General features: G+C 44.5%; 1 protein-coding gene across 2 annotated transcripts in view; it reads right to left on the reverse strand.

Annotated features, from left to right (window-relative positions):
- GALNT17 (polypeptide N-acetylgalactosaminyltransferase 17) overlaps nt 1-21,030 on the reverse strand; it is a 439,855-nt gene that overhangs the window by 263,825 nt on the left and 155,000 nt on the right. For both annotated transcript variants that reach the window (XM_015069888.3, XM_053213855.1), the window contains exon 2: nt 19,097-19,280. In XM_015069888.3, the coding sequence (XP_014925374.1) occupies nt 19,097-19,280 (184 nt within the window). The remainder of the gene's footprint in view (nt 1-19,096; nt 19,281-21,030) is intronic.

The following is a 21,030-nucleotide window of genomic DNA, read 5'->3' on the forward strand; positions in this document are numbered from 1 at the left end:
TGATCTCACGGTTTCTGGAATCGAGCCACTGACAGTACAGAGCCTGCTTGGGATTCTCTCTCTCTCTCTCTCTCTCTCTCTCTCTCTCTCTCTCTGTCCCTCCCCCCCTTGTGTGTGCTCTCTAAGTAAATATAAACTTAAAAAACTCTTTTAGCAATAAAAATCCTTGAGTTTCATTACCAGCTCAAAAAGCTAGAAAAAGAACAACAAAGTAAGCCACGAGGAAATACAGAGAAGGCAATAATAAATACAAAAGCAGACGTCAATGAGCTAGAGAAGGGAAAAATACACTATCTCATCAATAAATCAAAATTCTAGTTTTTAAAAAAGTAATTTACAAAACAAGCCAACCTAGTTTAATCAAAAAAGGAAAAAGCACAAAAATATAAGAAACCAAAGAGAAAAATCACTACTGAAACAGTTTTCTTTGAAAGAATTATTTGTAGGTGTATACAAATAAATTTGAAAGCCTAGATGGACTGGACAATATCCTAGGGAAAGGCAGTTTACCAAGGTTGACCTCATTAGAAACAGAAACCTTTAGTAGACCTGTTTCCCAAGGAGAAATAGAAAAAACCATCAAGGAGTTACCACATAAAGCACTCCCAGCACCAGATGGTTTCACAGGTAAACTCTACCAAACGTTCAAAGACCACACAGTCATAATTCTCCATAAATTGTTCCAGAGCATTGGAAAGGGAGAAAACTTCCTAAGTCTTTTTTGTAGGTATCGATACCTAAACCTCTCAGGGAGAGCGCAGAGAGAGATAAAGAGAGAATTACAAATTTTGTTGCAAAAGTTCTAACATGATATGAGTGAATATCACGTTCAGAAAGTGATACACCATGGCCTAGTGGAATTTATTCCGGGGATGCAAACTTGATTCAGTATTAGAAACTCTAATAACATAATACACAATATGGGGAGAAGAAAATCTACGATTATGTGTAGAAGTATGGAAAATACTGAAAACCGTTCAACAATGTCGACTTATCCTAATAAAAAAACTCAAGAAAATCGGAATTGTTACTTTCTTAACCAGGCACACAACTTTACTATCGTCCTAATGAGGCAACGGAGCCCCCTAGCTCTTACTAATTCAACATTTTACTGGAGGGCTCAGGAAATGTAACTATCAGGCAGACACCAACTTTAACCAAGTGATCCACATTAATGCCACCAGTAATGAAACAAATAGATCCCACATGTGTCCTCATAAGACGTGCTGAGATGAACACATCACTTTTGGGAGTATTCCTGCACAATAGTATAACCTGAATCTAATTCTGAAGAACAGACGTGTCCAAATTGAGGGATGGTTTTCAAAATAACTGGACTGCAGTCTTCAAAAATGTCAATGTCAAGGTGCCTGGGTGGCTCAGTCAGCTAAGTGTCTTGACTCTTGTTCAGCTCAGCTCTTGATCTTGAGGTTGTGAATTAGAGCCCCAGCATGGAACCTACATATGTGTTATATATGTGTTTACATACACATATATAATAAACATATATATGTAGTATATATATATATATATATATATATATATATATATATATAGTTGCTAGAATTTTAACAAATAAAAAAAACAGAAAATATCAATGTCACGTGGGGCGCCTGGGTGGCTCAGCCGGTTAAGCGTCTGACTTCGGCTCAGGTCATGATCTCACAGCTTGTGAGTTCGAGCCCCGCATTGGGCTCTGTGCTGACAGCTCGGAGCCTGGAGCCTGCTTCGGATTCTGTGTCCCCCTCTCTCTCTGCCCCTCCCCCGCTCACACTCTGTCTCTCTCAAAAAATAAACATTAAAAAAATTTTTTTATTTAATGAGAGAATGTCCTTGTTCTTAGGATACACACGCTGAGGTATTAAGAGGGAAAGGTGCATCGTGTCTGCAACTTATTCTCAAACAGTTCAGGAAAAAATATGTACATATGGAGAGAGAGAAATATTAGAAAATGTTAACATCTGAGGAATCTGGGTAAAATTTTTTATACTGTTCTTGCTACTTTTCTGTGTGAAGTTATATCATAATGGAAATTTAAGATAAACATAATGATATTAATAACCTACTTTGATTCCCAAAGCCGTTGGATGCAATCCCATGACTCCTCGCCTCTTCACAATAAAAACCACCAAGAGTAGTCAACTTGTTGTCCCCACTTCTGCTCTCCCATTCCTTCCTTTGCCAATCCCCATCAGGGCTGAATACCCTTATGGAGATCATCAGTGAACTTCCTGTTGCCAAACCCACTGAACTCTTCCGGCATCTCAGCACCACTCATGGCTAGTGACCACTCCTTCCTTCTGGAAATACGCTCTTCTTTTGGCCTCCAGATCACTACATTCTCCCAGATTCTTCCTTCTTTAGTTGCTGTTCCCTCTTGACATCCATTACTTAATTTGTCTCCTCTTCCTGTCTCTAAATTTTAGAATGACCCAACACTCAATCCCGAGCCCTTGCCTCATCTCCAGCCCTCTTTAGTGACCTCAGTCTTGATGGACATCTCTTTGCTGCTGCCTCCAAAGGTGTATCCCCAACCCCAACCTCCCATCTGAGCTCCAGATTCAGAGATAGTTCAATCACCTATATGATATCTCCCATCATAGGATGCTCATCCTATAATTCTACTTAAGATGTCCAAAGTAGAATGCTTAAATATCTCCCCAAATCTATTCGGTGTTCGGTCCTCAGCTCAATAAATGGCACTACCATCCACCCATATGGTTCCATCTAAAACCTGGCTGTCTCCCTTGATTACCTCCAACACAAGCCTCTTCTCATTTCTTCACCTCCCTAGGCTCACCTAATCGGAGTTGCTATCATCCCCTGCCTGAACCATCCTCCAAACTGGACTCCTTGCTTCACTCTTGCTCTGTATAGCCCATGCTCCAAAAGAATTCGGAATGATGTTCTAACAGCATAAACCAGATCATGACCCTTCCCTATATCAAAACTCCAGTGACTTCTGTTACTATTAGAATTGGTTTCCTAGAGCTTCCATAAGAAAATGGGTGGTTTAGAACAACAAAAACCATAGTTCTGGAGGCTAGAAGTATGAAATCAAGGTGTTTGGGGCCACGCTCTGAAGTTTCTAGAAAAGAATCCACCCTTGCTTCTTCCTAGCTCCTGGAGATTGCTACATTCTTTGGCTTGTAGATACATTATCACTGCACCTTCTGTCGCTGTCTTCCCACATCCTTCTTCCTTCTGTGTCTGTTTGTGTCTTTGTGTCTCCCCTCCTCTCATAAGGACACCAGTTACCTTGGACTTAGGGCCCACCCTAATCTAGTATGACCTCATCTTGACTTAGTTTCATTGGCAAAGACCATATTTCTATATGAGGTCACCATCAGAGACACCTCTCTTTCCCCAGTGGACCTTCCTCTAAAGCACACCCTCATTTCCAGTTACTCTGTAGATCAGCACTCTGTTTATTTACTTCAAAGCACTTACCGCAATCTATATCCATCTCGTCTTTATTTTTCCCAGTTTATCATCTGTCTTTCATTACCATTTCAGCATCCAACCCGGTACCTGGTACATGGGAGCTGATCAGTGAGTATTTGCTGAATGAAGAAATACATTCATGTTTGTGTGTGTGACACCCATCTGTTACAATTCCCACAGAACCTGCCCCTGGCTCTCTACATAGTCCTTGAAAGTGTTTATTGAAATCAATTAGCTAATAAATTCTGTCAATTTCCTCCATGCCACAATTTATAGTCAAACAAAGAATTCTCCTGAACAGACTTTGTAAGACAACAACAATGGCTCCAATGCTGCCACCGAGGTTCCAAACATTTATTAAGAATTCTGTATTGGGGCACCCAGGTGGCTCAGTTGGTTGAGCGCTCGACTCCTGATTTCGACTCAGGTTGTGATCTCATGGTTCATGGGATTGAGCCCCGTGTGGGGCTCTGTGCTGAGTGTGGAACCTCCTTAGAATTCTCTCTCTCTCCCTCTCTCTCTCTCTCTCTGCCCCTCCCCTGTTCTCTCTCTCTCTCTCAAAATAAATAAACATTTTAAAAAAAAGAATTCTGGGGGTGCCTGGGTGGTTCAGTTGGTTAGGAACCCAACTTTGGCTCGGGTCATGATCTCAAGGTTCGTGAGTCTGAACCCCATGTTGGGCTCTGTGTGGACAGCTCAGAGCCTGGAGCCTGCTTCAGATTCTATGTCTCCCTCTCTCTCTGCCCTCCCCAACTCGGGCTCTGTCTCTCTCTCAAAGATAAATGAACATTAAAAAATTTAAAATAAAAGAATTCTGTATCTGGCGTAGGGCAGTCCTAGACTCCTCAAACTTCCCGTGATCAGATACTGTGTAAGTGAATCAGATACTGTGTAAGTGACAAAGATCTAAGACCTTCTTCAAGGTCATGTTATGAATAGGCCTGTGTTACAGAAAATTTCACGTGTGTCCACAAAGCATTTGAGAGTTGTGGAGAGTTCGACGTTTTCATCAAGGGTCAAGCGTACAGAAACGTGTTGCCCACAGAGGCACATCCTGCTCCCTCGCCATCGCAACACGTACCATTAAAGGGGTTTTCAAGGAATGGTAATTCGCGGTACGTCTACTTGAAGCGATTTTGTATTTATTTATTCGACTGAATTATTTATGTTCCTCATAATGAAACGCAACTCGACCCGGCATTGGTTCTCTCACGTCTTCTCTTGCTTTCATTTGGTTTGTTGCCTATGACTATTTTTATGCAAATGAGGTTATGATGACATTAAACATTTTCTCCTGATTTTCCAAGAACAAATATGTTCTCTCCATATGCCACAGTCTTCTTTTGCCTGCATCCATCCTCAAAGCTCTGTCGGCTGATCAGAATTTTTTCTAAATTAACTCCAAGGACATTCCATCTGTAATACTGATGAGCCTGTCTCCCTCTGCAGTGTGCACAGAGCACTCCCATTAATACCTGAATTTAGCCCATTTCGCCCATTCCACCAGAAGCCTCATGCATCCCCCCCCCCCCCCCCCAGCTCTCACAGCGCTGTAAATCTCACCTTGTTACAGAGCACCGTGGCACTTCCCCGGCTGCCACTTCGGGGGACGTTTATTCACAGAACGAAAACAACCAAGAACTCCACACATTTAAAAAAAAAAAAAAAAAAGGCCTGATGATTGCAGAGACATTTGCCTCTATTGATTATATCCAGGCTGAGAAACAAATGTTTTCAGGAGAGAATTTCACATAACTAGCCACTAGACAAATCAGAGTGGAATTCGGCAGGCTGCATACACCGGGCTCGTGTAGGCTGGCTTGGGCTTTCTCATGTGGGGTGTGTGTGTGTGTGTGTGTGTGTGTGTGTGTGTGTGTGTGTGTGAGAGAGAGAGAGGGAATTTGTTTGAACTCAGGTGCACTGCTACGGTGAGAGGCAGTAGGTCTGGGCAGGCAGGAGAATCCCCTAGAAGGACACAGGTTGCAGACTGCCAGAGTCCCCAGGTACAGGCATTGTGGGAATTTCTGAATATTACTAGAGGTGAGCTGTTTGCCTATGGTTCAGACATGCCTGCAGTCCTGACATACAGCATCAAAGGGCTGCAGAAGCAAGGACAACCACGGCTGTAAATCCCAACGCTGGTTTGACGTAAGGTTATAAATCAAGAATTCCATTTCCCATGGTCACATCTACATCTGGGGAACATGCATTTGGTACTCAATAACCCTGGCCGTTGTAAACACGCCACAGAGCGGATGCATTTGCATAGACAGGACGAGGTTCACGTTGGGTTTCTCTCTGCAGATTTCAAGTTCCCCATGCAAGCAACTGGAACTGGTCCAGGAAGCTCTCTGGAACCGAAATGGAAGGGAATCTTTCCTGCAACCTCGCTTTAATGCATTTAGATGAGAATTCTCTCAGGTTCAAATGAAAGATTAAATTAACTTTGCCAATTCATAAATTTTGGGGCAGCCAGGCTGGCATTGCCTCTAGAAGTGGAGTCCTTTCTTAAAAATTAGCTAAATCTTTGACCCCCGTGCTTACGATGCCCTTGGTAGCACAAGCAGCATCTCAGCTGTGAATCTGTCTTTCGACCCTAGTCTCTATGTTTGAAACACTCTGAAGGGTTCTCCACCGTTTCACGGGGGTATAATAAAGTACAAAAAGAAAGATCATTCAAAATGAGGTTGATTTCTTTTTTTTTTTAATATTTAGTGTTTATTTATTTTTGAGAGAGACACAGAGCGTGAGCAGGGGTGGGGCAGAGAAAGAAGGAGACACAGAATCCAAAGCAGGCTCCAGGCTCTGAGCTGTCAGCACAGAGCCCGATGCGGGGCTCGAACTCATGAATAGCGAGATCATGACCTGAGTGGAAGTCAGACACTTAACTGACTGTGCCACCCAGATGCTCCAAAATGAGGTTGATTTCTATTCAGTTTCATTTATCAAATGGATGCTCTGGAGGACATGGGATGGGAGGGAACAGGGGTAGGAGGGAAGGTAAACCAATAACGAAGGATGAGAACTTCCCCAAGCGTGCAAAGTCCTGCCCTGCCCTGCCCTGCCCCTCGTTTTCTCTTCCACCAACTTTCTCCCATCTCAGAAAATGGTGGGGTCCCAAGACGCTCAAAGTTTTAAAAATAAGAATCATGCAGGTGAAATCACACAGGTGAATCAGCTTGTGAGGATGAAGATTTATAGCTCCCCATTCTAGGGGGCTAACTGGGAGGCGAATCTAACTAGCAGGGCCAAAAACTTGACACTTTTTTTTTTAATTAATGTATTTTGAGAGAGAGAGAGAGAGAGAGAGAGTGCAAGCAGTGGAGGGACAGAGAGACAGGGAGAGAATCCCCAGCAAGCTCCCGAGGTCACCGCAGAGCCCGATGCGGGGCTCGATCCCACAAAACTATGGGATCATGACCTGAGCCGAAATCGAGAGTCAGACGCTTAACGGACTGAGCTGCTCAGGCACCCCAAGACTTCACATTTAAGTCAAATGCAAGGGCCACACTTCCAGAAACATGACAAGCCTGCTGAGTATCAATGTGATGAGATACTGGGGTAAGTGGGAAGCTTCAACAAAAACCACAGAAAACAATACTGATGCTTGGCCCCACTCCCCGAGATTGTGAGTCGATCGCTGTCGGGGAGAGTATCGGCATCCCAATGGGGAAAGTTCCCCAGGTGATTTCAATGCCTGGTCAAGACTGAGAACTGCCATGTTGGGAGAATCCATGCCTTTAGACAAGCAGGGATGGGAGCCCTAGAGCTTCCACTTTTCACACTTTTACCCAAAGAACATTCCAGAAGACCCCTGTCTGAATAATCACATTTATTCCAAGATTCCACGGTTGCAAAAAAAGGCAGGAAATAATGATGAAAATTGGGCCATCTGCCTCTTGACTGTAACGGTCGGGGATTTTAAGGCAGGAGCATCTGACTGAGGCAACAAAGGGTTCTCTTTGTGCTGTGCGGACCCCAGACCAGCCTGGAAGATGAGGCAGAACCTCCTTCGCCCTCCCCGCAGCTGCCCCAGGCCAACGGCCAGCCTCAGAGGCCGGGTCAGGCTCCACCTTGGAGCGGCTGCACAGAAAGTCTCAAAACTCAAAACTTCACTGAGAACACGAGGCCACAGCGGAACAACATCCAATCTCTTAAAACTCTCTTACCCTCTCAGAGGTTCTCCATATAAGGAATTGATTCATCGAGAGTGGCCAAGACTTCAGACCAAGGACTCCGTTGAGCCCAGCAACCTACTTCTTTTGCAAGCTCCAAAGAACTTCCTTTGAGAACCATTCTGGGCTTTTCAACATTCAGCCCTTCACACGGAAAAAAAAAAAAGAAAATATTTTAACATGTGGTGAAAGAAATCATTTCAATTTTTGCAAAGGTAAAGAACACAGATTACAACTGATCCTTGAACTGTCTGAATTGGACTCAAGCAGGGTTTGAATTGCGTGAGTGCCTCATTCGCGGATTTTTCGCAGAACACTCCCGTAAATGTGTTTTCTCTTCTTGATGGTTTTCTTAATCGCATCTCCTTTTAGCTCTAGTTTACTTTAGGGTAGGAAGGCAACGTACAATGCATGTGACATATACAATATGTGTTAATCAACCGTGTCTGTTACGAGTTAGGCTTCTGGTCGGCAGTAGGTTATTCGTAGTTAAGATTTTAGGGAGCCATGTGTTATAGGCAGATTGTCGCCTCCTAACCCCCACGTCATTCAAGGGCTGACTGTGAACTGTCTTTTTTAGTCAAATTGCTGTCGATGATGGCAAAGCAGGGGCAGGCGGTGCTATGCGTCCTATGCCCTCAGAACACCCAACTGACCTTCCTTCATACGGAGGCTATGGTAGATCCCAAAGCTGGGCCTTCTGAGTCAGCTGGGAAGATCCTGGGCAAGTCCTTCCCAGGAGCTCATCCCAGCCTGGCATCTGTCTCAGGCTGGGTCCCCTGGATTTTTGTGCCGACTTGACGACGAGAAAATGCTCGTTACGCTAGATTTGAGTTTTCCAAATTAGAGACATACAGCTGTGCCCTACTCTTCAGGTAGATATTTTCCCAATGATTCTGTCATTACATGCAAGGTGTTTTAAGGATAAGAGGTATGTACGACGAAGGATCTTTAAGATGTAACGACAGCTAATATTTATGGATCAGGTATCATTCGTATACGAGAAAAGGCTCAGACGGTGGCCTGGTAGTTCAGTCTATGGAGCTCCCAAGACATAATCGATTTACTCCCCACAACAACTCCATGAAGTAAACACCATCACATCACCACCTTACATATGAGGAAACTGAGGCACTGAAAGGTTCAATAACTTGCCCACAGGCGCAGAGCTAGGAAGAGGCAAAGCTAGGCTTGGAACTCAGACAGATTTCCAAGTCCATGCTCTTGACCTCTGTAAAAGCTCTCGGATCAAGGTTTTGAAGTGATGTAGACACGCTCTTCAGACCCAGGGAACCCACAAAAGTGGGATCGACGTTCACCCACAAATACTTTGGGAATGATGGGACATTAAACCAAGGGCACCGCCGTTTGCATATTCCCATCACTGTGGGTGAGGACCAGTTCTAGCCAAAGAAGTTCCTTCCTCTAGAGGAAATCAACTCTATGGTAAGACACTCCCTAAACTTATAAATATCGCACTCTTCATTTTTTCTGAGTTTTGCCCCCCAAAATACTGTATCCCTTAAAGAGAGTTTCAATTATACCACACCACATACGAGGGGGCCTTATGTGCACCACTTAATCAAATTCAAAATGCAGTTTCGTGGTGGGGGAATTTTGTTACAGTTGGAAGGGGTAAAAGGGACGAAGAGAAGCAAACGAAGGAAGTAGACGCACGCGGACACACACACACACACACACACACACACACACACCTCCGAAGAAACTGTCCTGTTCCTCGGACTCAGAATCTCTCTTCCTTCTGACGGTGCCAGCGTGGACTAGAAGGTTCAGGGCACGGCCTGAAGAGGAACCTTGGTGTGCAGGCAAGTGCACAGGCCTCGAAGATGCACACAGAGCTGCGTGTGACTCCAGGCTCCAGCACTTACGGGCTGTGCGACCTCGGGCAGGTTGCTCAACCTCTCCTAACCTCCTTCAACTCATTTATAAAACAGAGAGGGGAACAGCTCCTTCAGAGAGCAGTTAAATTTAAACAAGATCAATAAAACATGCAGCACAGTGACAAAACATAAAAGGCAGTCAATAAAAGGGAATAATTATCGTGGTTAGTGATTCAGAGGCACTCCTAAGCATGCACCGATTTATAACGTCGACCAACAAGTATTTATGGGACAGTTACCCTCTGTGCCCACATCTGTGAAAGACAAAGTGTAACACAGGATTCTTGACCTTCTTTAAGGTGCGTTCGCTCTACTAGAAAACCAACCTACGAGACACGGGATGTTGATCACCGGAGAAACGATTCAGAAAAAAAAAAAAAAAAAAGCCCAGTCACCGATTCAATAATCAGATGCTTCGTTTTCACAGGGGGCAGAGAACTCGAGTCGGGTAATTATAACACCATCACCTGCATACACACACAGACTCCGCCCACAATACCCACTGGACTTGGATGCTTCTCAAATCTCCATGGTCAGCCCGGATGTCATTCCTGACCTCCATACCCACACGTGCAGCTGTCCTCTGGATATGACACGAAGACGGTCCACAGACATCCCACGGCCAGGTGTGTCCAATGCGGGGACATCGTTGGAATGTAACCGGTTAGAATTTGTGGCAATGAAGGAAAGAGGGGGCTTTTTAAGTGAAGCAAAATGAATTCCAAAGAAACCTGGCATGTGGATTTGTAAGCAGGAGGCCAAAGGAGAAATTGAAGATAACAGCAGTAGAAACTGCCCATAAATTACCGACACGATCTGGGAGGAGGAGGCCAGCCATAAAAAGTGTGCAAGGATCTCAGCAGTGGCTTTCATAAGCACAGACGGATTTTTGTGCTGCTGGGTGGTACCTCCCCCCTATTACCAGATAATCAGGCAAGCAGATCGTTAATACGCCACATGATACGATATAGAACGGGAGACCTCCGCAAGGGACAGGAGTGGGGTTTTTAAAGCCTTAGCTGGCTGCTGGTGTCACCAAATGTCACCGCCTCGAGCGCACACACGTTGTCACGTGATGAACAAAGCTGGCACATTCGTCTCGTGGTTGCCTCGAGAAAACCCCCCCCCGAAGGGAAAACGCGGACAAACAAAACTACCGTCTGTGATGCAAAACACGAGCCTTTGCAGGGCTCTCTCACGGTTAACGAAATCACTTCACGCGGTCTCCCAAGCTAGAAACTTCTGACTGTGCCCACTTCATCCATATCCAATTAATGGCCTCATCTGACCGATTCCCAGAAAGTTTTTCTCGAATGTGCCCGCCCGCACCATCCCTGCCTAGTTCTTGGTTTGCTACAGAGAAACCATTTCCATAAAAATAGTATGATAATAATAAAACTCTATTATTAGAGGGACAATATCCTCCCCATTGGATAAGGCCTAGCACTCGGTTGGCACTCCACAAATGGGTGGATGGAGAAAAGACTAAATATATTCAGCCAACCTGCTACCAGCCCCCACCTGCTGCAACCTATCCTACGCATTCCTGTCAGAGTTAATCATTATCAAATCAAAAAAAAAAGGGATTGTACCAAGAGTACCATCTTGCCTCACGCCCTTCGTCGGCATCCACTGACCATGATAAAGTCCCTGCTGGAACCCAGGCTGGCACATAAGTGCCTCACAATCTGGCCACCTGCCTCCCCTCCCACTTCTCTTTCTGCAATTCACTCTCGAAACTCTGTTCCAGCCCAAAGCGGATGTGCTGTTCCCCGCACCAAGAACTTGCCCAGTCCTCTGGCCCAGGCTGTTTTCTCTTAAATGCCCTGCCTTCTCTTTGGAGGAAAAACTCCCCTCTGGCCAGTATGACCAAGGCTACCTTTGCACTGCTCTCTGACTCCTGCGAACATCCATCTGCCTCCCCCGCTCTCGGATTTCCGAGAGGGCCTGGCTCCTCTCCGTGCTGCCAGCACAGTGCCCGGCAGATTGACTGGAGACTTCCAACAAAAACCATTTTGGGGGCGCCTGGGTGGCTCCGTCAGTTAAGCATCCGACTTCAGCTCAGGTCATGATCTCGCGGTTCATGAGTTCGAGCCCGCGTCGGGCTCTGTGCTGACAGCTCAGAGCCTGGAACCTGCTTTGGATTCTGTGTCTCCGCCTCTCTCGGCCCCTCCCCCACTCATGCTATTGTCTCTCTTGCTCGCTCAGAAATAAACATTAAAAATTGTTTAAAAAGCATCTTTAATAGCTTTTTTGAAAGAAGAAAGGAAAAAAAAACCATGAGGCCAAAGGAACAGTGTACAACTTAGAAAAGAAGCCCACATAGATGAAACATACAAACTGCATTAAACATAGCACCTCCAAACAAGAGTGATTTACAAGTTTTTTGGCAAAAGCTGCTTTGAAAAGAAACGGACAGCCATTTTACACAAAAGATACATACCTGGTACCATATTCTCAAATAAACCCTAGGTGGATAAAAGAGCTAAACAGAAGAGTCACGGAAAAGCAACATGAACAGAATAGAATATTTATTAAGTGTTTCCGAGGGATGGTATCTTTCTCGGCTTCAAAGCAGTGAAGAAATGAAATTGGCAAGATTGACAGTCTGGGATTCGTACAGATTTAAACTATCTGTCCGGTGGAAGAAAGAAAAAAAACCACACAGAATTGAAATGAAACGGAAAACAACATTTTGGAAGCCATTTGAGTGCAACAGAAACAAATGGTTAATCCCACTACTATCTAAAACTTCCTTCACATTTATAAGAAAAACAAATTTCTTAAGCATGGCATGAGAATAAAACAGTAAGAATTAAAGCAACATAAGCTTCTGTACAAAATTTCAGTTGAAACCAGCTGATTTAAATCCCCCACACTTGGGAGGACTTCACAAAAAGGATCTTGCCCATCAAGGGATACTTTCTCCCGGGCTCGGACTGCATGGGAGGAAGGAAATTACCCCGGCCCCAGACACCTGCCTCCCCTCCACTGACCACGATAAAGTCCCCGCTGGAACCCAGGCGGGCACTTAAGTCCCTCACAATCTGGCCACCTGCCTCCCCTCCAATTTCTCTTTCCACAGTTCACTCCCGAAGGTCTATTCCAGCCCAAAGTGGATGTGCTGTTCCCCGCACCCTCAAATCCAAGAACTTGCCCAGTCCTCTGGCCCAGGCTATCTTCTCTTAAATGCCCTGCGGCACCCCCAGGGCTCAGATGTCAGAGCTTCTACAGGTAAATCCTTTGCCCCTCTTGGATGGCAACGGTTAATCCGCAATTTAGCAAAGGTTAAGTTGGTAACTTTTGCCGTGGAACCCAGAATTTATTTGCAGTGGTACCTCTGGTTTCCCTATAGGGCCCATGAGCAATCCCTCAAGTTCATCCCCCATTCCACCTTCCAATTCAGCTTCCAGATAGCTGCCAGAACAACCTAAAAAAGGCAAATGTGGTCACGTCACCGAACCTATCTCTTCCTTTCTTCTCCCATACTTTCGCCCTGCCTAGCCTGCGCTCAATGTTTTCCTGGTGTAGATTACACTGAATGCTTCATTAAACTTTCATTTTATGAAAATCAAACCTATACAGTCCCGTCTCCTTTCTGTAATCTCCATGTACCTAAACAACAATGATGACACTACTATTTCTTCATGTTTAAATTTTATATCTTTTCAATTGATTTTCTGTTTCTGCGGATGGAGACTGAATGGCCTGATACACCCCACGCCTCCACACACATTTTGCCCCCCTCCTTCTCCTAACACAGCTATACCATAATTTGCGGGTAAGTAAATATCCAGCGTTTACATTTGCGTGACCATATTGTCCCCAGCTGAGCCAGAGTGTATATACAATTAAAGTTCCTTTCTTAAGAAACTCTTGCTCCCCCCGCCGTGTGGCTAACAATTGCTTTGCTTTGTCAGAAGTTTGGTTTTTTTTGCCTTCTGTTTCTATCACTAATTCAGTCCCAAACTTTTGAAAAGAATGGTTAAAAAAAAATCTTGCGAAGACAAGAAATACAAAAATAAACACGTGGGACTACATCAAACTAAAAAGCTTCTGCTCAGCAAAAACCAAAACAAAACAAAGCAAAATACCACCCACAAAATGAAAAGGCAGCCTATTAAATGGGAGAAGATATTTGCAAATCATATATCTGAGAAGGGATTAATATTGAAATGTACTACAACTCAATAGCACAAAAACCCATAAACAATCCAATCAGAAAATGGGCAGAAAAGCTGAACAGACATTGTTCCCAAGAAGGCATACAGGGGGCCGAAAGGCGCGTGGAAAGATGCTCCCCATCACTCATCATAAAGGAAATGCAAATCCAAACCACAAGATAATACCTCACACGTGGCTGATATCAAAAAGACAAGAATAAGTTTTGGCAAGAATGAGGAGAAAAGGGAATCCCTATGCACCGTTGGCGGGAATGTAAATTGGTGGAAAAGAGCACGGAGGTTCCTCAAAAAAATAAAGAATAGAACTACCATAAGACCCAGCAAGTCCACTTTTGGATATTTATCCGAAAAAAGAAATGAAAACACGAATTCAAAAAGATGCCTTCACCTCCATGTTCCCTGCAGTATTATTTACAGTAGTCAAGATACAGAAGCACTGTAAGCATCCATCAGTGGATGAATGGATAAAGAAAATGTCTCTCTCTCTCTCCCTCCCCCCCCACACACACGACTACCATTCAGCCATGAAAAAGAATGAAATCTTGCCATTTGTGACAACATGGGTGGGCCTGGAGGGCACATTAGGCTAAGTGAAATAATTTGGAAGAAGACAAGCACTGGGTGATTTCACATATATGTGGAATCTGAAAACAAGCTCATTGACAGAAGAGCCTGGTAGTTGCCAGAGGCAGGGGGGTGGGTGAAAGGAGTCAAAAGGAAGAAACTTCCAGTAATAAAGTAAGTCCTGGGGATGTAATGTACGGCGTGGTGACTACAGTTAGTAATAGTGTATTCACATGTGAAAGTTGCTGAGACAGAAGATCTCAAAAGAAAAAACAACCTGTTACCGATGTGCAGACGTTAACTACACTGGTCAGACTTGCCGCGGTCTATTCACAATGTACACACGCGTCATTATGTTGCACACCTGAAACTAATATAATGTATGTCAATTGCCTCAACAATAGCAATAATAATAATTATTATTATTATTCTTACTGTAGTCAAAAACATTAGGTAATCAAATAATTCTGTCCCCTGGCCTCCCTCGGAGACATACCGCCTACAGCCCTCCATCCTCCTGTTCCAACGCGGAACGCCTGCTCTCTTGGCCGGCTACACAGCTGTCACCCTGAAATGTGACTCTGGAACATTCCTTCATCGGCTTCCCGGGATCTGCCTTTAGTACCCTCCTGTCTCTTCAATACTATCACCACTCTCTTTCTCACTTTACTCCCTTGTTTTACTGGAGCATATCCTTGAGAAGCTTGCTGAAAACAGATGCAGGGAAGGGGGCAATTGCGGAGACCCTACAGAAATGCAATATATTTACTCTGGGCTCCCTCTTGGCACAAAGAATTCAATGGCTGACCACGGAATTTGAGGTCGAAAGCAGTGTTTTCAACTCCTCTCCTGGAGTGCAGCGTTGCTACTGTGCAATCCAATACCAACGATTTATTTGATCCACATTTCCTCTCCGAAAGCTTTTAGGACTCTCTCCTCCTCCAAGCTGTTCTGAAATTTTACATTTACATATTTTTTTAATTTGAAGATCTCACTGGCTTTATTAAATGATTCATTCATGAATCAGGCAGCATCCCAGCTAGAAAACAGAGGGGTGATCTAAGAAGTTGTGCAAAAACATTCACATGCCATGATGTGGGTTTAATTTTTCTTTTCAGTGATTCCACAGACATGGGGCGGGACCTTTTAACCTGAAAGCTTATGAACTACAGTCCTGGAAAATTATGCTACATCATTAATCTGACCATTTTCTCCTGTTTTTTTTTAATGTTGATGTTTGAGAGAGAGAGAGAGAGAGAGGGAGGGAGGGAGAGAAGAGCATGAGTGGGGGAAGGGGCAGAGAGAGAGGGAGACACAGAATTCCAAGCAGGCTCCAGGCTCTGAGCTGTCAGCATGGAGCCTGATGCGGGGCTCGAACTCATGAACTGTGAGATCATGACCTGAGCTGAAGTCAGATGCTTAACTGACTGAGCCACCCAGGTACCTTAATCTGACCATTGTCTTCTGTTTTCTCTGTTCTCTTTCTAATATTCCTATTACTTAATGTCTACCGGCTGGTCTGCCAGAAGTTTCTCTCAGTGCTATCTTCCACTCTTTTAGTGAATTATTTATTTCCACCTTATTTTTAACTTCCCAGGCTTCTCTGTTATTCTCCAATTATTACTTTACCAGAGCACTAGGTCTTGTTCCGTGAATAAAACAAGACATTCCATGATTTGAGCCACCAATTCGAGTTTTCAAGTTTATAGTCTCTTCCTCTTCCAGACGCCTTTTCTATTGTTGTTGCTGTTGTTAAGGCCTTTTGTAACGGAGACTCTCCAGAGACGTCCAGGGATCCTGGCTCTCCTTTCTTATTTCAGACTAAGACAGCTATGTGTAGACAAATGGAGCTTTACAACAGGCACGCCTTACTACTAAGTGAGCTGAACTCTGGGGCGCCTGGGTGGCTCAGTCGGTTAAGTGCCTTACGTCAGGTCAGCTCATGATCTCACGGTTCCTGGGTTCGAGCCCCATATCAGGCTCTGTGCTGACAGCTCAGAGCCTGGAGCCTGCTTCACATTCTGTGTCTCTCTCTCTCTCTCTCTCTGCCCCTCCCCTGCTTGTGCTCTGTGTCTCTCTTTCTCAAAAATAAATAAACATTAAATATTTGTTTAAAAAAATTGAGCTGAACTCAGAAACTTGGGGAGGGGAGCCAACTATCGTATCGGTCAGCCTGTTTCTTAGCCTGGTTTCCTGAGAATAGATGCTTCAAACTGTACTCATTTACAGGGGTGTGAAAGTCTGCGGGGGGCAATTAATGATGCTGAGGGTGTCCCTAAATGGTATGTGGCCCTATTCTCTGTCCTAGCCTATATCTTATGAGTTCAAGCCCAGAGTTCGCCTTTTCTGGAGAGTAGATCTCCCATATTCTTCCAGGCAGGGAAGGGCAGAACCTGGCTGTGTGGTGTGGGGGAAAGAATTTGGGGATACAGCTGCAATCCCTGTTTTCCAATCTACCTCCCAGCCATCAGAAGTACCCAGGGCCTCCAAAGCCTGAGTCTCTGGGGTTCTGAGATGTGACTGGGCTGCATTCTTCAGCTCTTCCCACCCCACTGCACCATATGCAGGAGGCGGGGTCCCAGCCTCATCCAGTTTTCTGTCAGTGACCACTCACCCCTCCTCTTTCGATCTTCCAAAATTGTGTAGGTGTTTCTTCCTTGACGTCATCCCCTAACGTGCTCTGTTGTCCCTTGTAGATTACCATCTTCTCCAGTTCTTTCCAATCATCTTAGTAAATAAAGTTCCAGGAGGGGCCAGATGCAGGTCGTATGTTCAAGACACCATGCTAAGTTAACAGAGCGCGATTGAGCTACGCGTCCCCCCCCCCCCCATCCCGCCGAGCTCACCATGTTTTTCTTTGTGCCCCCAACTCTGCTGTTGTTCCAGTGCCTGGTCCATCCGTATCTTTCTCCCTTTGACCCTTCATGGGGTGAAAGGGTTGAGATGAAGTTCAGGCATCACGCTGTGTACGTCGCTGGCTTGACACACACCACACAGACCACAATGTGCCAAATCAATCTGCCTACAAGTTTGCCTCCATCCCCAGAGAAGAAGTAAGCAGGCAAGGACTGTGTCTTTGCCGATATTCTGTCTCTAATATGGGGAAAACCATCTGGCACATAATAGGTGCTCACTAATATCTGTTCAACTGACCCACTTCCAGCAAGCTCCACGTTGGAAACATTTTCATTTCCAAAGGAGTGGAAAAAAAAAAAACAACCCACATTGCTCTGTTTATTTGCCAACATCCAAATAAGAAAGGCTAATCAGAGAGCACCAGGAAATGAAAACAGCCAGATGTGTTTGAGAGCAAAAGTCCAGGAACACAAAACAGCTTCCAACAGGGGTGACGTATGTTTTCTTAGCGATTCAAAATGAATATATGTTTATTAGGCAGAGCGAGAGAGATTTAACAGGTTTCTCGGCTAATGCTGTAATTTTAAATCCATTTAAGATAATTTTCTTTATCTTGAATCTATTTCTCTCAGTAACCAGGATACTTAACTGATTTGTACAAAATCCATTTGAAAAAGGAATCATCTACTCTAAGCAAGGACACACTCTAAATGGGAAAAAGGAGACACTACAAATCTAACAGAAAACAAAGAACCCGTTAAGCCAACGTGGATGCCTCCCTAGAAAACAGGTTTTCCTCCAGCATCTTGATTCTATGACCAACCCCTCTTCTCCATTTCCCAAGGAGAAAACAAATGATTCCTGAATCTGAGCCCGCAGAACAAAGGCCTTTCAAGAGACAATCAAGATGCAAACCACTTGTTTAAAAGGTAAGACTCAATCAAAACAGTAGAAGTTGAAACAATCACGGAACATACTTTCTCACCCATCAGCTTGGCAAAGCGTCTTTGAAAGGCGAGTACCCAGTCTGGGAAGGGACAGGTACTACTCCAACTGGGGTGAGGATTGCCATAAACTTTCTAGAGGACAAGATCCCAAAATGTATCACCAGTCTCCAAACGTAGTCCTATGCTATGCTACAAGGATTGTACTTTTAAGAAGCGTGGATTGAGAAAATAAATACCAAATCACGACACATAAAGATTTGAGTGCGCAGACATCCATCAAATTGTTATTTATGAAACTGGTATTTATGGAAAACTGACAATAAACCAAATTTCCGAAAATGGAAATAATGATGATCATAATGAAGCATAATTAATAACATCAGAGAGTGCTCATGAAATAATATTAAGTGAAAAAAGGACACAAACAATATATCACATAATCATAAATCTGTATAGAAGGCGGACTCAAAGGCAATATACTAATATTTGACAAATTGCAGTCTCTAGGTAGAAATCATGGCGATTTTTGTTTTTTACTTAAAACTGAAGGTTTTAAGGTTGAGGACCTTCCTATACGTTTCTCGGTTCCTTTTATAAAAATTTAAATACTTTATTGGGGGCACCCGGGTGGCTCAGTTGGTTAAGCATCTGACTTCAACTCAGGTCACGATCTTGAGGTTCACGAGATCATCGGGCCCTCTGCTGTCGGTGCGGAGCTCGCTTTGGATCCTCTGTCCCCCGCCCCCACCCCCTCCCACCTGTCCTCACTCTCTCTCCCTCAAAAATAAACATTAAAAAAAAAAAACAAGTAAGCAAACAATAATTATAAATTATTTTTTTAAATGTAAATACTTTAGATCATATTTCATGGTCAACAGTACTTGGTCTGTTGACTGTGAAGGAGACTGAGTGAGATCAAAGCTCCTCTGCTAGTTACAAACAACATGAGAACATGTCACAGACTCAGGTCTACACCCAACCCTATGACGTGGCAAGTCGCTCTGAATGACCCAACCAGAACTTACTTGGTGGGACGATAATCCGGAATGGAACGATCCAGTGAAATTTTTTCACTGAGGTAGGAATTGTAGCCATACTTCTCATGGGGTCCCTTGGCTTTTTCTTCTTCGGCCGGGGAAAGGGTAGCAGGAAGGCCCCCTTTGCCCCGTCCCCCATAACCTTCGATGAGCCCAAGGGATTTGGATAAGCCTAGAAAAAGGAGGGAAAAAGAATTATTTGAAAACCACCACATCAGGACACATCACTCAAACTGAGCTATGGCTTTGATGGAAATTCTACCATTACCTGTCACAGAGAAATTTACGTCCCCAATTTATCAATCCAGGACTATGCCCTGAACGCATTCATATTGAGAGGAAGTTCAGGGCAACTGGGAGTTCTGGGGTTGAGTCTAATTCCCAAGAAGAAGCCTCTCCCTCCTTTGGGGAACAGACTGGATAGAGGTCTACAAAAGGGAAGAGATCATCTAAACTGGGAGCAACGCAGACCAAGAAGGACACACACAATGGGACAGAACTGAGGCTCAGCCAGGCCGGCTTTCCTTTCTCCGTGGGGCAATTACAAGGCTCCATATTCCACGAGATACGCGTACAACACAGAATGAGAACAGCCAGTAACAAGGAACGGCCAACCCCGCAAGTGTTTTTGCTTCATTTGAACAGAGAATGACATACAGATTGATTTTATCATGAGTTTAAAGTGTGTAACAACCTGACACAGTTCTTTACCTAATGGTTTTATTTAAATTTCATCTAAATGGCAAAAGGAAATACAGAATGTTTGAGAACAAATCATAGACAGAAAAACCCCATAAGGGTGATAACTGTGCCAAGCAGAGTAGGAGGCCTCTGTAACAAGCCTCACTGAGCAATTGGAAGTTCCCAGAATGGTGGCAGCTTTATACCTACTGTTCCATTATACGATAAACAGCTTGATGGGCAATTTCGAAATCCAAGAGTTACGGGAGATTTTACTTCAGGCCTAGAAAACTTTTGTTGTTAAGGGCTCTCGTTCCCTTTTGCCATTTCAAATATTCAAGCCACTCAGCATACACTCAGGCATGCTCGCGGGCATGCGTGCGCACGCACACGCACACAGACACACACACACACACACACACACACCACTTTATCCGTAAGAATCCCATTGCTGCCTCTGGCAGGAAGAGCACAGAGGAGAGATGTCAACCGTGCCCTCAGCTTTCATGATGGGCGGCCCATAAAGCTGAGGAGGATTTGAACCTCCCAGGAAGGCATCCCTAGACCAGTCAAAGGCCAACAAATCTGCTCCGGTCACAGAACGGGGCTCCGTCGCGTAATGGCAAGACTTTCCTGCTTCTCTGAAAACAGAAATGTATTTTCTGTGAGATCAAGATCAAAAAGCAGAGGTCGAGCAAGCATCTCAGACGTGGTCGCAGGTGAACATCATTTTTCTACCTGAGAATCCTTTCCACTGTCCGCTATGACCTCCAGGCACCCTGACATCTTTCCTGCCTGCCATCATCCCAACAGAGGGGCCATCAACAGAGAACGAGATCATTCCAACACTTCCCATGAACTTCCCGATCTTTGAATTCTCATTCCACCCACCATCTGTGTGCCACTAACGCACACAGATAACCTCACCTTCACAATGTTCGAAAATCTCTAAGAATGCTTCCCACGTCAAGTACGAACACCTGTGCTGGGTTTAAAACTCACTCATCGCAGAACATTCCTAGTAGGGACGTGAGGTGGCACAGCTACTTTGGAAACCGGTCGGGCAGTTCTTCAAAACGCTAAAGCATCATTTGACCACGTGACCCAGCCATTCCTGGGTACGGACCGAAGAAAAATGAAAAGATCCGCCCACGCAAAAACTTGGACGGAAATGTTCGTAGGGGCATTATTCCCCTATGTCTGTCCCCATGTCTATCGACTGATGCATGAACACCCAAAAT

This window comes from Acinonyx jubatus, chromosome E3 (genome assembly GCF_027475565.1).
Source record: "Acinonyx jubatus isolate Ajub_Pintada_27869175 chromosome E3, VMU_Ajub_asm_v1.0, whole genome shotgun sequence".
Lineage (NCBI taxonomy): Eukaryota > Metazoa > Chordata > Mammalia > Carnivora > Felidae > Acinonyx > Acinonyx jubatus.